Here is a 12371-nt window from a genome sequence, read left to right as displayed (position 1 = left end):
GGACTGCAGGCATTTACCTCCGACCACAAGGTCAGCCTGACTGGCTCTGCTCTGACCCTCACCCACAAGGGCTCCCCCACTCTGCTGCCCATCCCATAGAGGAGCTCCAAGCATCCAGACAGATCCTTCACATGGAGGGCAACCCCCTGTTGATCACCCCTGCCTGTCTCTTCTGGACAATCTGCCCCCATCCAGCACAGCACCCCAAGCTGAGGGACCTGTCCCCCCACACCTCAGCAGCTCTGCCATCAATGTCCCAGCCCTGTGACAGCAGGCGGGGATCCAGCTCCTCCTGCCTGTGCCCCAGGCTGAGGGCATTGGGGCACATCTGGGCTGCAGCACCTCAGCTGTGGCACAAGGGCCAAACTCAGGCTTGTCCCAGACCTTGTGCCAAGAGCCTGGGCATGAAGAGGCTTTCCTTCACAGCAGATATGCTGCCGTGGATGGCAGATGGCCATACGAAGATGAAATGAGGGGTCTGAAGCACAGTATGCCCTGGTGTTCCTGAGGCCAGAAGGAAACAGGCCTGGGCTGTGCTGCCCTGACAGCAGAGGGCCTTTGTGGTGTTGGTGCAGCCCTGAGGGCCCGTGCTGGAGCTGGGGCTGATCTCCAGGCAGGAGAAGGGGCTGCTGATTTCCCTTGATGTCCTCCATTTCCATTAATGATCCTGGAGCTGAGAAAAGGAGCTCACCTGCAGCTGCCCATGTTATTCATACCTAAACTGAGTGCAGAGGAATCCCAGGTCCCGTGGGTTTGTGGCAGGCATGGGAGGGATCTGAGTCCCATTCCAGCCCCAGGACAAAAACCCAGCATGAGATGCCTCGAGCGACTCTGCTGAATGCTTTCCTTAAGCAGGGGGTTAAAGGAGCTACTTCTATGACCTTATCTGGGTGTCCCACCATCAGCTGATGTGAGAAGAGGTGATTGGTACAGATAATTGTTTTTGTGCTAGAAGAAATGATCCTGCTGTCAAGAAGTGTGTGTGCCAGGGGAGGGAGGGAAACCAAGGGATCCCTTCAAGCTGTTTGCCAGCAGGTTCCCCAGGGCCATGTGCAGGGAGCCTGGTGGGGGGCAGAGCAAGGGAGGCCTTGGGCTGGGCCTCTGCTGCTGAGCTGGGCCGGGCTCCTGGGCCCAAGGGGAGCTCCTGGCAAGCGGGCAGCACTGCAGAGAGACAGCTCTGCCCAGGAGCAGCTCCTCTGCACAGCGCAGCAGGGCTGGGGGCACTGCCTGCAGAGACACAGTGCTTAAAGGCAGGCAGAAGTGGCAGCATGCACAGAGCTCCCTGCTGAAGAAGACTTCCCAGCCCTGCACCCGGTAAGTGTCTGGCTGGAGGGGAATGCAGCCGCAGTTCCTGGAGGTAGGAGAAGCCGGGGGTGCAGGCAGGGGTGTCCAGGGCTGTGGTGCAGAGCAGGGTCCCTGCTGTGCCCCAGGGGCTGTGTGGTGGGGCAGGGCCTCTGCCGCCTGCCAGGCTCAGCACTCAGCCTGCCCGGGGAGCTGCCCAGGGCGAATTTCAAAGGGAACTCTCATATTTCCTTAGCCTCTGCTTTCAGTTTTCTCTTCTTTTAGCTCACTGGGAATAGAAATAGAAGCTGTTATTTCCAAGAAGAGACTGAGACTTACTTGACAGAAGAAGGAAGGTTACAAGGACCCCCAGCAAGTCCCTTTCCTGCCCCTCAGCCCATAGAAAGCTCCACCACCACATGGGCAGTGTCAGCAGGGTCTGTGTGGCCTGGTTTCTAGGACGTGCCCCCAGCGAGCTGCCCCTGGGCAGAGCCCTGCTGCCAGGAGGTGTCTGCAGGGCAGAGCTGAGCACCCAGCTCTAATGGGGTGGGATGGGGGCTGTGAGCTGCAGGCAGGAGGCGTGGGGACAGAGACCCAGCTGCAGGCAGGGACAGCTGCAGGCAGCAGAGCCATGGGCAGGGAATGGCAGCACAGTGGGAACATAGTCTGGTACCTCCTTTTCTGACCTCAAGCCCACAGGAGTCAGGATGTCTCATAACCTTATGAGTGGAACCTCTGGCAGAGCTGACTCCTGAGTTCCTTTCAGTCCCTCCCTGGCCTTGCCTCCCCTGGCAGAAGCCCTGGGCTGTTTCTCTAAGTTCCTTCATCTGCTGTTGCTGTTCTTGTTTTATGGCTTGCTGCAGCTCTGGCTTTCAGCTGCAGCTCAAGCACTGACTTCCACCTCACAGATGTGTCCATAGGAGGAAGGTGCCCAAAGTTCCCCTTAAAACCTATGGTGCTCAGGGCAGTGCAGTTTATGGGGCAGGAAAAATCTGAATCGTCTTACAGGCAGTTCCTGAAGCCACAGTAATTGGGCACCTCTCCGTGGGCCAGTGGACTGAGCCCTCAAGGACTCTGGCTGAGACGAGGGTAGATGGACAGACTGGACCAACCGGAGCTCAAGCAAGGGAGCAGAAAAAATGTCTCAGAAAGAGGAAAATCACTGTGCGGGGTTTCAGAGAGAAGTGGAGCAGGTTTTATCAAAGATGTCTTTCCTAATTATCATTGTCTTTTATTTTCCTGGGATTGTTCCCCTTTGTCCAGGAGGATCAGATGTCCAACAGCAGCTCCATCACCGAGTTCCTCATCCTGCCATTTGCAGACACTCGGGAGCTGCAGCTCCTGCACTTTGGGCTCTTCCTGGGCATCTACCTGGCTGCCCTTCTGGGCAACGGCCTCATCCTCACCACCATAGCCTTCAACCACCGCCTCCACACGCCCATGTACTTCTTCCTCCTCAACCTCGCCCTCCTCGACCTGGGCTGCATCTCCACCACTGTCCCCAAAGCCATGGCCAATTCCCTCTGGGACACCAGGGCCATTTCCTACTCAGGATGTGTTGCACAGGTCTTTCTGTTTCTTTTCTTGATATCAGCAGAGTTTTCTCTTCTCACCATCACGTCCTATGACCGCTACGTTGCCATCTGCAAGCCCCTGCACTACGGGACCCTCCTGGGCAGCAGAGCTTGTGCCCAGATGGCAGCAGCTGCCTGGGGCAGTGGGGCTCTCTGTGCTCTGCTGCACACAGCCAATACATTTTCCCTGCCCCTCTGCGGAGGAAATGCTGTGGACCAGTTCTTCTGTGAAGTCCCCCAGATCCTCAAGCTCTCCTGCTCACAGTCCTACCTCAGGCATGTTTGGGTACTTATGATTGGTGTCCCTTTAGCATCCATGTGCTTTTTTTTTCATTCTTTTTTCCTATGTGCAGGTCTTCAGGGCCATGCTGAGGATGCCCTCTGAGCAGGGCCGGCACAAAGCCTTCTCCACGTGCCTCCCTCACCTGTTTGTGGTCTTCCTGTTTGTCATCACTGGACTTTTTGCCTACATGAAGCCCTTCTCAATCTCCTTCCCAGCCCAGGACCTGATGGTGTCATTTCTGTACTCAGTGATGCCTCCAGCACTGAACCCCCTCATCTACAGCATGAGGAACCAGGAGCTCAAGTGTGCCATTAGGAATATGATTTCAGTGATGTTTCTGAAAAGTGAGAAATTACTGCTTTTTCTCCACAAATGACTTCCTGGGTACTTGTTTCATGATCATTATTGTAACATTTATCTTTGTTGTCATTCCCATTCATTAGTTTATTAGATTTTTTTTTTTTAATATATATATCTACTGTACGTTGAGGAATGAAACTGCTTTTTCACTACTCTCTCTTATCATCTGCTTAATAAAAAAGGATCTCCCCAACTGACTGCCTGAAATCCTGCTTCTTCTTTCAAAGCTGATGTCAATAACATGGCTGAGCAGTGTGGTGGTTTCACACCAATGGGCAGCTGAGCTCCAGCACATCACACTCATCACACTTTCACCCCTTCCTCAAAGGAGTAGCCGAAGAAAACAGAGTGGAAAGGGCTCCTTTTTTTTTTTTATTATTTTTTTGAAGATACAGGGAGAAGACAGCATTTGCAGTCTTGGGCAAAACAGATTCAGTGTAGGGAGATTAAGATCACTTGCTGAGATTTAACTAACTGACTGGAGCAGTGAGGAACTAAAACCAAAAAGTTTCTCACTCCTCTCTCCCAGCTGCTGTTGCGTAGCAGCTTATTTTTTACTCTTTCTTAAATATGTTTTCACAGAAATGCAAATGCCATCACTTATTGGCTTGATTCTTCTGATTGGCTGGATTCTTGTCACAGAAGCCACCCCTATGGCACCCTGCTACCAAAACCTTACCAAGTTAACTCACTACAGGAGGGATACAAATTTAATCAGAAGGTTGGAGCAACTCTTGTATGAAGAGAGGTTGAGAGAGCTGGGGATGTTCAGCCTGGAGAAGAGAAGTCTCTGGGGTGACCTCATTGCAGCTTTTCTTTTTTTTTCTTTCTTTTTTTTTTTTTTTTTTAAAAAAAAAAGACCCTTAAAGGGGCCTCAGGGAAATGGGGCTTCTCACACTTAGTATTTTTGTTTTGTTTGGGGAGTGTTTTGCATTTATTTTGCTGTCCTATGTGCAGATCCTCAGGATCTGTTGCTCATATTCCTACCTCAGGAGTGTTTGGGTACTTATGATTGGTTTCTCTTTAGCATCCACGTGTTTAATTGTCATTCTTTTCTCCTATGTGCATGGACGGCACAAAGCCTTTTCCACGTGCCTCCCTCACCTGGCCGTGGTCTCCCTGTTTTTCAGCACTGCCATTTTTACCTACTTGAAGCCCCCCTACATCTCCTCCCCATCCCTGGATCTCGTGGTGACAGTTTTGTACTCGGTGGTTCCTCCAGCCATGAACCCCCTCGTCTACAGCATGACGAACAAGGAGCTCAAGGATGCACTGCAGAAACTCATGAGTGGGTGTACATCAGAAGTAACGTACTGCCTGTCTTCTCCGGAATAGCACTGCTAATATAACTCATGATAAAAAGCTTGTCTTTTGTTCTTTGGTGGGTTTTGTTTGCTATTAATGAGGGCAACAATGTTTTCCATATAAATCGTCATTATCGATCCTACTCACGTATTTAAACAAAACAAAGGAACCTGCAGTGAAGAGTGTGTCTGAGATGCTTTTTCTGAGAATTTTGCTGGGGGTTCCAGGGTAATGCCCATGGGTGGAAGTGAAGAGGAATATAGAGACCCACCATAGCAGCACTGCCAGGAAGCAGCAGGGTTTCGTCTGTACAGAGCTACTTTCATCCCACTTCCACAATCGCCTTCTAAGCCTTTTCTGTTGGCATAAGCCTGATTGTTCCTGTAGCTTGGTCACAGTACTGCTGTGTGGCAATCCTGTGACCACAGGCAGGGACTGGCAACGGGCATTTTTGTGGCACAGCTGGCCTCCAGAACAGCATTTCCATCCCATAAAGTGATTCTGCTCAGGGTAGTGCCTGGCGGCTCAGGTCTTCCTTCACAGTTGCTGTCAAGAACATTGCAGTCCAGAAATGGACTCCAAGAGGGACCTGGCTTTGCCTGTTTCTCCATGGGCTCAGGGTGAAGTGATCAGAGCCCCAGCTGGGTGTTTGAGGGCATGGAGACTCCCTCAGGTGTTGCTTGTTGGTGTCCAGCACTCAGGCAGATGGTGAGGAGGCTCCAATTAACCTGCCTGTGGCACTACAGCATGTGCTGGGGCTGGTGGCAGGTGAGCAGATTTTGGAAGGAATCAGGAGAGCCCAGGGGAGCTGCAGGGACAGTGTGTCCCAGGGGGTCAGCAGTGAATGGAGCCCACAGAGCATGAGCCTCTTCCCGGTGGAGTCCCCCTGCGATCAAGTGTTAAATCTGGATGTGAGCAGGACAAGAAGAGCCCCGTGACCCAGGGGACATAGGAGGAACAGGGAAAGAAGTCTGGTGAGCGAATGTGGAATGGGAATAGTGGAATGCCATAGGGTGCAGCACCCAAACACTTCTCATGGCACTGCAAAGAAGGCAGGCTGAGGAGCTCCAGGACCAAGGCTCTCAGCCCAGCTCAGAGAGGTGGTTTGTTCCTCTGCAGCGGGACACAGAATGGCTCAGTCAGAAGTCCAGATGTGCCTGGTACAGTTGAGGCTTCAGCATGCACATCGTGTAAATGTGCTGAGGCAAACCTGAGGCTGCACAAATGCCCTCAACCAGGGTCTATTCCTCATGCCATGGAGGGTTGGGAGAATGAAGGCTGGTCAGCCTCACCTCAGTCCCTGTGAAGGTGATGGGGCAAGCTTTTCCACAGCCACCTCCAGGCACTTGAAGGAAAAAAATAGGATTGGTGAAACCGTAGAGGAAGGGAAGGAAAGGGAAGCAAAGGGAAGAGAAGGTGCTTACTTGTCTTTAGCAAGGCCTTTGGCTTTGTCTCAGAGAATTCTTATAGCCAGAATGGTGCTATGTGGATTTAACAAATTGGTGAGGCCGTGGGTGTGCCAGTTTGCTGGACAATCAGGCCCAGATATCATCCATGACACACAGTGCTGTCAGCCAGTTCTTAGCATCATCCCTCAGCAATCAGCACTTGGGGCAGCACTGCTGAATGTCGTTATTGACTCTCTGAATTACCGGATGGAGCACACTTTCAGATCTTTTCTGGATGGTGTCAAGCTAAGAGGAGCCCTTGATCAATCTTATCTATTTAGTCTACCTTGATCAGAAGAGTTGAAGAAGATAAAAATCAGAAGTCTCTTGGAACATTTATTTGTTTATTGTGATTCAATGTCCTGTCTTTCAGAGAGCTCTCTGAAGACATAGCAGGCAGAGGAAGAGGAAAAGAGAGAAAGGCAGAGGCAGAGATAGATCTTGTGTTCCTATGACCACAGTTGATCCTGCAAAGAATGATTCCATATTTGAAGCAGTAGTAGAAATTTTACTTTATAAACTAAGGGTAGAAAATATACTTGAGAAGCTTACTTTTTTTTTTAATCTCCCCATGCCCTGGCGCACAATGACGGTGCCGGGTGAATAAGTTGAGGTCTGTGGTGCCTCAGAAACTTAACAACGAGTAGGAAGCCTCTGGTCAGCTCAATCTCTGGAGCTGACAGGCCAGCAGCAGTAACATGGCTGGGGACAAGGCCTATGAGGTGACTGCTTCCTGAAGCAGCTGATGTGTCAGCCCTTGCCTCCTGGCTGACATCTGTGCTTTTCCACTTACACCAGCCAGCATCCCTGATAAGGCAGCAGAAGGCACCTGCTTGGCACACTGATTGTGAGATGCCCTCTGTCTGAGAGCCTGGCAGGCCCCATGCAGGAAGAGGCCTTGGGTGTGGGTTTTCACATCCCTTCTGCCTGAGCACATGGTGGGACAGCAATGGGCACACAACTTGGTCACATCTACATGAGAAGCTGGAAGGCCAGCAGCAGGGATGTGGCTTGGAAGATCCTGGTGAGGATTCTCTGGTGGTGGGAAATAGCAGGAGAGAGCCAAAAGTGGGATAAAGTGCTGCTTGGAAAGTGAAGAGTGGGCATGGGGAGGAGGAAATGTCACCGAAAGGGTAGTGCTGTAGGACCTGACATCACCCAGAAGGAGTCTGTGGTCAGCCCATGTCACTGTGTTTCAAGGAATAGCCATGGAGACTGGAAAGAAAACAGTAAAAACCAGGGAAAATTGGGAAGGGATTGGGCAGTGCAAAACAGCTTGTGGTGGAGTAGACCAAAAGCACTGGCAAGGCTGGAAGGCCCCAGCACAACCAAGGGCTTTGTCCCCCTGGCTATGGCAGTTGTCTCTGCTACTGAGGCCCATGAGGACACATGCTGTGCTCATGACACTGGGGCCTTGTTGCCTCCTTGCAACCCAGTGGGGAGGCCAGCAGGTGTCATAGCATTGTCCTTCACACAGCATCACACACCCCACATCCCACTGCCCCAGGAAGAGCCCTGAGCCATGGGTGAGGGACAGGACCTCCCTGCCCAGGGGCTGGGGGCCAGGGCTTGGCCTTTCTGCTTCACCAAACAAACCAAGGCCTTTACTCAGCATCAGAGTCTCCTGCCCAGGGCCTTTGTCTACCTGCAATCATGGCCTCCAATTGTGTGCTCTAACAAGTCCATGGGGAGGCTTTGTCAGTAATGACCCTCACTGGGGCCCATTAATGCTCCCAGACACTTCAAAGTTTCCTGACTTGAACTTCTCCTGCAGTTACATCATTCTCTTCTCACTACCTGAGGTTCATGGACTCAGCACCAAGTGCACCATGGGGCTCATTACCATTCAGCCATTTTCATCTGGTCTTCCAGACTTATACAGTTAATTAGTGATGTTTCAAGAATGCAGTTAAAGAGGAAGATTTCAATGACCACTTTACAGGAAGCATTTTCTTTATTTAAGATTAGTTTCCATTATTTTTAATTTTTGAAAAGTGGTAGCATCATTTTCTAGTTGTTACAGATCCAATGTGCGTTCAAAGGAGGTCTATATAGGTGAAGTATTTGTTTTCAGTATTTATAAAATATATATAAAAAAGAAATGAACACCACCAAAATGAAAAGAAATAAACAGAAACCAGAGCCCACAATGGTGAGCCAACTCCAAGTTGCCTGCAATGAGGTGCACCATCCACAAGGGATGACGGTACAAGAAATTTTTGACACAGCGAGATAGGAAATGGTAAAACAGAAATACAGAGTTGGCTACTGGTATGATGAGAGGGACTACTGAAATACAGGCAAGCTCAACCTCCCCCAAATCCCTAGGAGCAACTGGGTATATGAGAAGCATTTAAATGAGCAAAGAGCAAGAGCAAGTGGAGGGGAACTCTGCGGAAGAGCAGAAAATGCACACGTCCACACACGCTGCTGGAAAGGTGACTTCCAGCATGGTCTGTTTCATAAGGTCAGGTGGAAATACCTCAAAGACTGAGGAGATGAAGTGCAGTGCATAAGAGACGTTCTGGCGATGTCAGTACAGGGGAAGATCAGTATTTGTCTCCCACTGTAACAGGCATCCTGAAAGATGATAATTTTGATGTCATGGGACACCTCTCACATTGTATTAGAACTGTTCAGCTATTTCAGCTGACTGTAATGTGCTGATTGAGGTGAAATGTTTGAAATGCTTTAAAAACAAGTAGGTAACATTCAGACCTTAAGCAATAAAATGATAATTTTCTGTCCTGCATGGAGCCCTGATGCCACAAAACCCTCCCTGCCCAGGACTGTTCATGCCACCCCTCACTCCTGGCACAGAGAAAATCTGTGACTTCTGACCTCTCCTGCCTGTTAGAGCAGAGAAAAACAGATTTAAAAAGGTTCCCTGAAATGCTCCATCTTTGAATGGGTAAATTTGTGACAATCATACCTATACTCTCTGCCTTTCTTGGTGGAAATATTCACATTTTCTGTCTGTATAGTGAGATATATATTTTTATAGCTAGAGCTGTAACCACAGCTATACGTGCAAGTAAAGGTAAATGTATATACAGAGTTACACATGTACAGATGGATAACTGGGAGAGAGGCAGGCAAGTGGCTGTAATTCTAGGATTTTTCATCATCTGAATTATCAGGAAACCAACCCAGCAATGATGGGCTTGCTGGGTTGGCTAGGGAACATTTCCAAGGATACTAGAGGTTTCCACGTGTCTTTCTAGGTCCAGCTGGTGGTACTTTGCTGAGGGCCACAGCAATCCTTCTCCATCATCCCTTCCTTGAGCAGATTGGTCTCCCCCAGAATCCCACACTGTAGAGTACTTCTTTTGCTGTGGACATCTAAAGTTGGCAGTATCCCTGTGGAAGGTTCCACCTTGGGTGATCTCTCACTTTGTGGGGCTTCAGTCACTGCCCACCCTGGCACATGCTGCCCATGCAGAACCCATGGGCTCTGCACACAGCTCAACATTTATGTCCTGGGTGACATCTGTTCCCCCGCCCCAGGTGGTACAGTCATGACTACCTACCTCAATGGCCATTCACCATCTCTGTAATCATTAGACACCACGAGGTTACTCCTAAATCCTATCCAGTATCTCTTACAGCTTGCAGAATGGCAATAAGCTACTTGTCTTCAGTTCCAACTGGCTGAAAAAGGAGCAGCCATTGGCCAAAGCTGAGCCAACGAGCAATGCTGGTTGTGTCTCTGTGACAGGATATTAAAGAAAGGAGAAATTCTACTGCACAACAGCAGCTGGGAGAGAGGTGTGAGAACCTGTAAATAGGAACAGCCCTGCAGACACCAAGGTCAGTGCAGAAGGAGGACAGGAGGTGCTCCAGGTGCCGGAGCAGAATTTCCCATGCAGCCCATGAAGAGGCCCCTCGTGGAGCAGGCTGTGCCCCTGCAGCCCATGGGTCTCACAGCAAAGCAGATCTCCATGCTGGAGCCCGTGGAGCAGGTGGACGTGGCCTGAAGGAGGCTGTGGACCATGGCGAGGCCCTGCAGGAGCAGGCCCGGGGCTGGAGCTGCAGCTTGTGGAGAGGAGCCCATGCAGGAGCAGGGGCACTGAGTGACCGTGAAGGAGCAGCAGATACAAAGCGTCATGGAGTGACCACAGGCCCTGTTCCCCTGCACTGCTCCAGGCAGGCAAGAAAGTACAAAAGGGTGGGGAGGAGGGAAGCTGTTTTTATTTTGTTTTCAGATCCTCACTGCTCCACTCTGTTAGTTAAAGCTCAATAAATTATCCTAATCTCCCTACACTGAGTCTGTTTTGCCCATGACTGCAATTGGTAAGTGTTCTGCCTGTCCTTTAAAAAAAAAAAAAATGGAGCCCTTTTCCACTGTGTTTTCTCTGGCTGTTCCTTTGAGGAGGGGGCGAAAGTGCGGTGTGGTGGAGTTCAGCTGCCCATCAGTGTGAAACCACCACACTGCTCAGCCATGTTATTGGCACCAGCTTTGAAAGAAGAAGCATGACTTCAGGCAGTCAGTTGGGGAGACCCTGTTTTATTAAGCAGATGCAAAGAAAGAGAACTGACAGAGCAGTTTCATTCCTCAGTGGACAGTAGATATAAATAAAAACCATTTTCCTAAGAAACTAATGAATGGGAATGTCAATGAAGATAAAAGTAACAATAATGATCATGAAACAAGTACCCAGGAAGTCATTTGTGGAGAAAAAGCAGTAATTTCTCACTTTTCAGAAACATTCCTGAAATCATTTTCTGAATGGCACCCTTGAGCTCCTGGTTCCTCATGCTGTAGATGAGGGGGTTCACTGCTGGAGGCATCACTGAGTACAGAAATGACACCATCAGGTCCCGGGCTGGAAAGGAGGCTGAGGAGGGCTTCATGTAAGCAAAAAGTCCAGTGATGACAAACAGAGAGACCACAAACAGGTGAGGGAGGCACGTGGAGAAGGCTTTGTGCCGGCCCTGCTCAGAGGGCATCCTCAGCACGGCCCTGAAGACCTGCACATAGGAAAAAAGAATGAAAAAAAAGCACATGGATGCTAAAGAAACACCAATCATAAGTACCCAACCATTCCTGAGGTAGGACTGTGAGCAGGAGAGCTTGAGGATCTGGGGGATCTCACAGAAGAACTGGTCCACAGCATTTCCTCCGCAGAGGGGCAGGGAAAACGTATTGGCTGTGTGCAGCAGAGCATAGAGAGCCCCACTGCCCCAGGCAGCTGCTGCCATCTGGGCACAAGCTCTGCTGCCCAGGAGGCTCCCGTAGTGCAGGGGCTTGCAGATGGCAACGTAGCGGTCATAGGCCATGATGGTGAGAAGGGAATAGTCTGCAGAGAGGAAGAATAGAAAGAGAAAGACCTGGGCAGCACACCCTGCATAGGAAATGACCCTGGTATCCCAGAGGGAATTGGCCATGGCTTTGGGGACAGTGGTGGAGATGCAGCCCAGGTCGAGGAGGGCGAGGTTGAGGAGGAAGAAGTACATGGGGGTGTGGAGGCGGTGGTCACAGGCTACGGCAGTGAGGATGAGACCATTGCCCAGGAGGGCATCCAGGTAGATGCCAAGGAAGAGCGCGAAGTGCAGGAGCTGCAACTCCTGTGTGTCTGCAAATGGCAGGAGGAGGAACTCGGTGATGGAGCTGCTGTTGGACATCTGATGCCATCTGGGGAGCTTTCAAGATGGAAAAAAACAATGACAAGTTAGTACTGGCTTCCCAGTCCGAAATCTACTTCATTTCTCCTTTACCCTCTCCCTACCACACTCCCTCACTTTTCATTCAGCTCCTTGAGTGATATTTAATGAGGTTCAATATGATACTTAAGGATCAGGGACCTCTGCATATTGGCTCAGGAGGAAGCAGTCTTGTCCCTCTGCACTGGGTACATGAGAACATGGCAGAGGCTCCAAGTTATATTTTCAGAATTTGTCAGATGAAATCAATGCAGAAGGGCATATGGGGTGGTGTCCTAACAGGCCTAAAGAATATGGAGGGCTGAAAGGACTTCTAGGATTTTTTGTTTTTTCCTACACAACCTCATCATGCCCAAGGAATGTCCTCTGAAGTCAGAAGTCCTGAGGATTTCTGGTGCACCCACAGTGAATGGCTGTGAGACCTGAGAGGCAAAGGGATTCCCTTTAGCTCAGAGC

General features: G+C 50.2%; 1 protein-coding gene and 1 pseudogene across 2 annotated transcripts; one reads left to right on the top strand and one right to left on the bottom strand.

The window, feature by feature from the left end:
- Positions 1-2553: 2553 nt before the first annotated feature.
- LOC309888999 (olfactory receptor 14A16-like) lies at positions 2554-4833 on the top strand (annotated as a pseudogene). The gene is made up of 2 exons: positions 2554-3306; positions 4629-4833. The product of its transcript is annotated as an olfactory receptor 14A16-like (transcript).
- A 6083-nt stretch (positions 4834-10916) lies between these two features.
- On the bottom strand, positions 10917-11876 carry LOC309888998 (olfactory receptor 14A16-like; the record flags this gene model as incomplete). The annotated part of the gene is made up of 1 exon (XM_082781658.1): positions 10917-11876. One exon carries the CDS (start codon positions 11874-11876, stop codon positions 10917-10919), a length of 960 nt encoding a protein of 319 aa, XP_082637784.1.
- Positions 11877-12371: the final 495 nt, after the last annotated feature.

The sequence above is a fragment of the Aythya marila genome (assembly GCF_965140915.1).
Source record: "Aythya marila genome assembly, chromosome: 31".
Taxonomy (NCBI): Eukaryota; Metazoa; Chordata; class Aves; order Anseriformes; family Anatidae; genus Aythya; species Aythya marila.
This window is presented reverse-complemented; position numbering and strand designations above follow the sequence as displayed.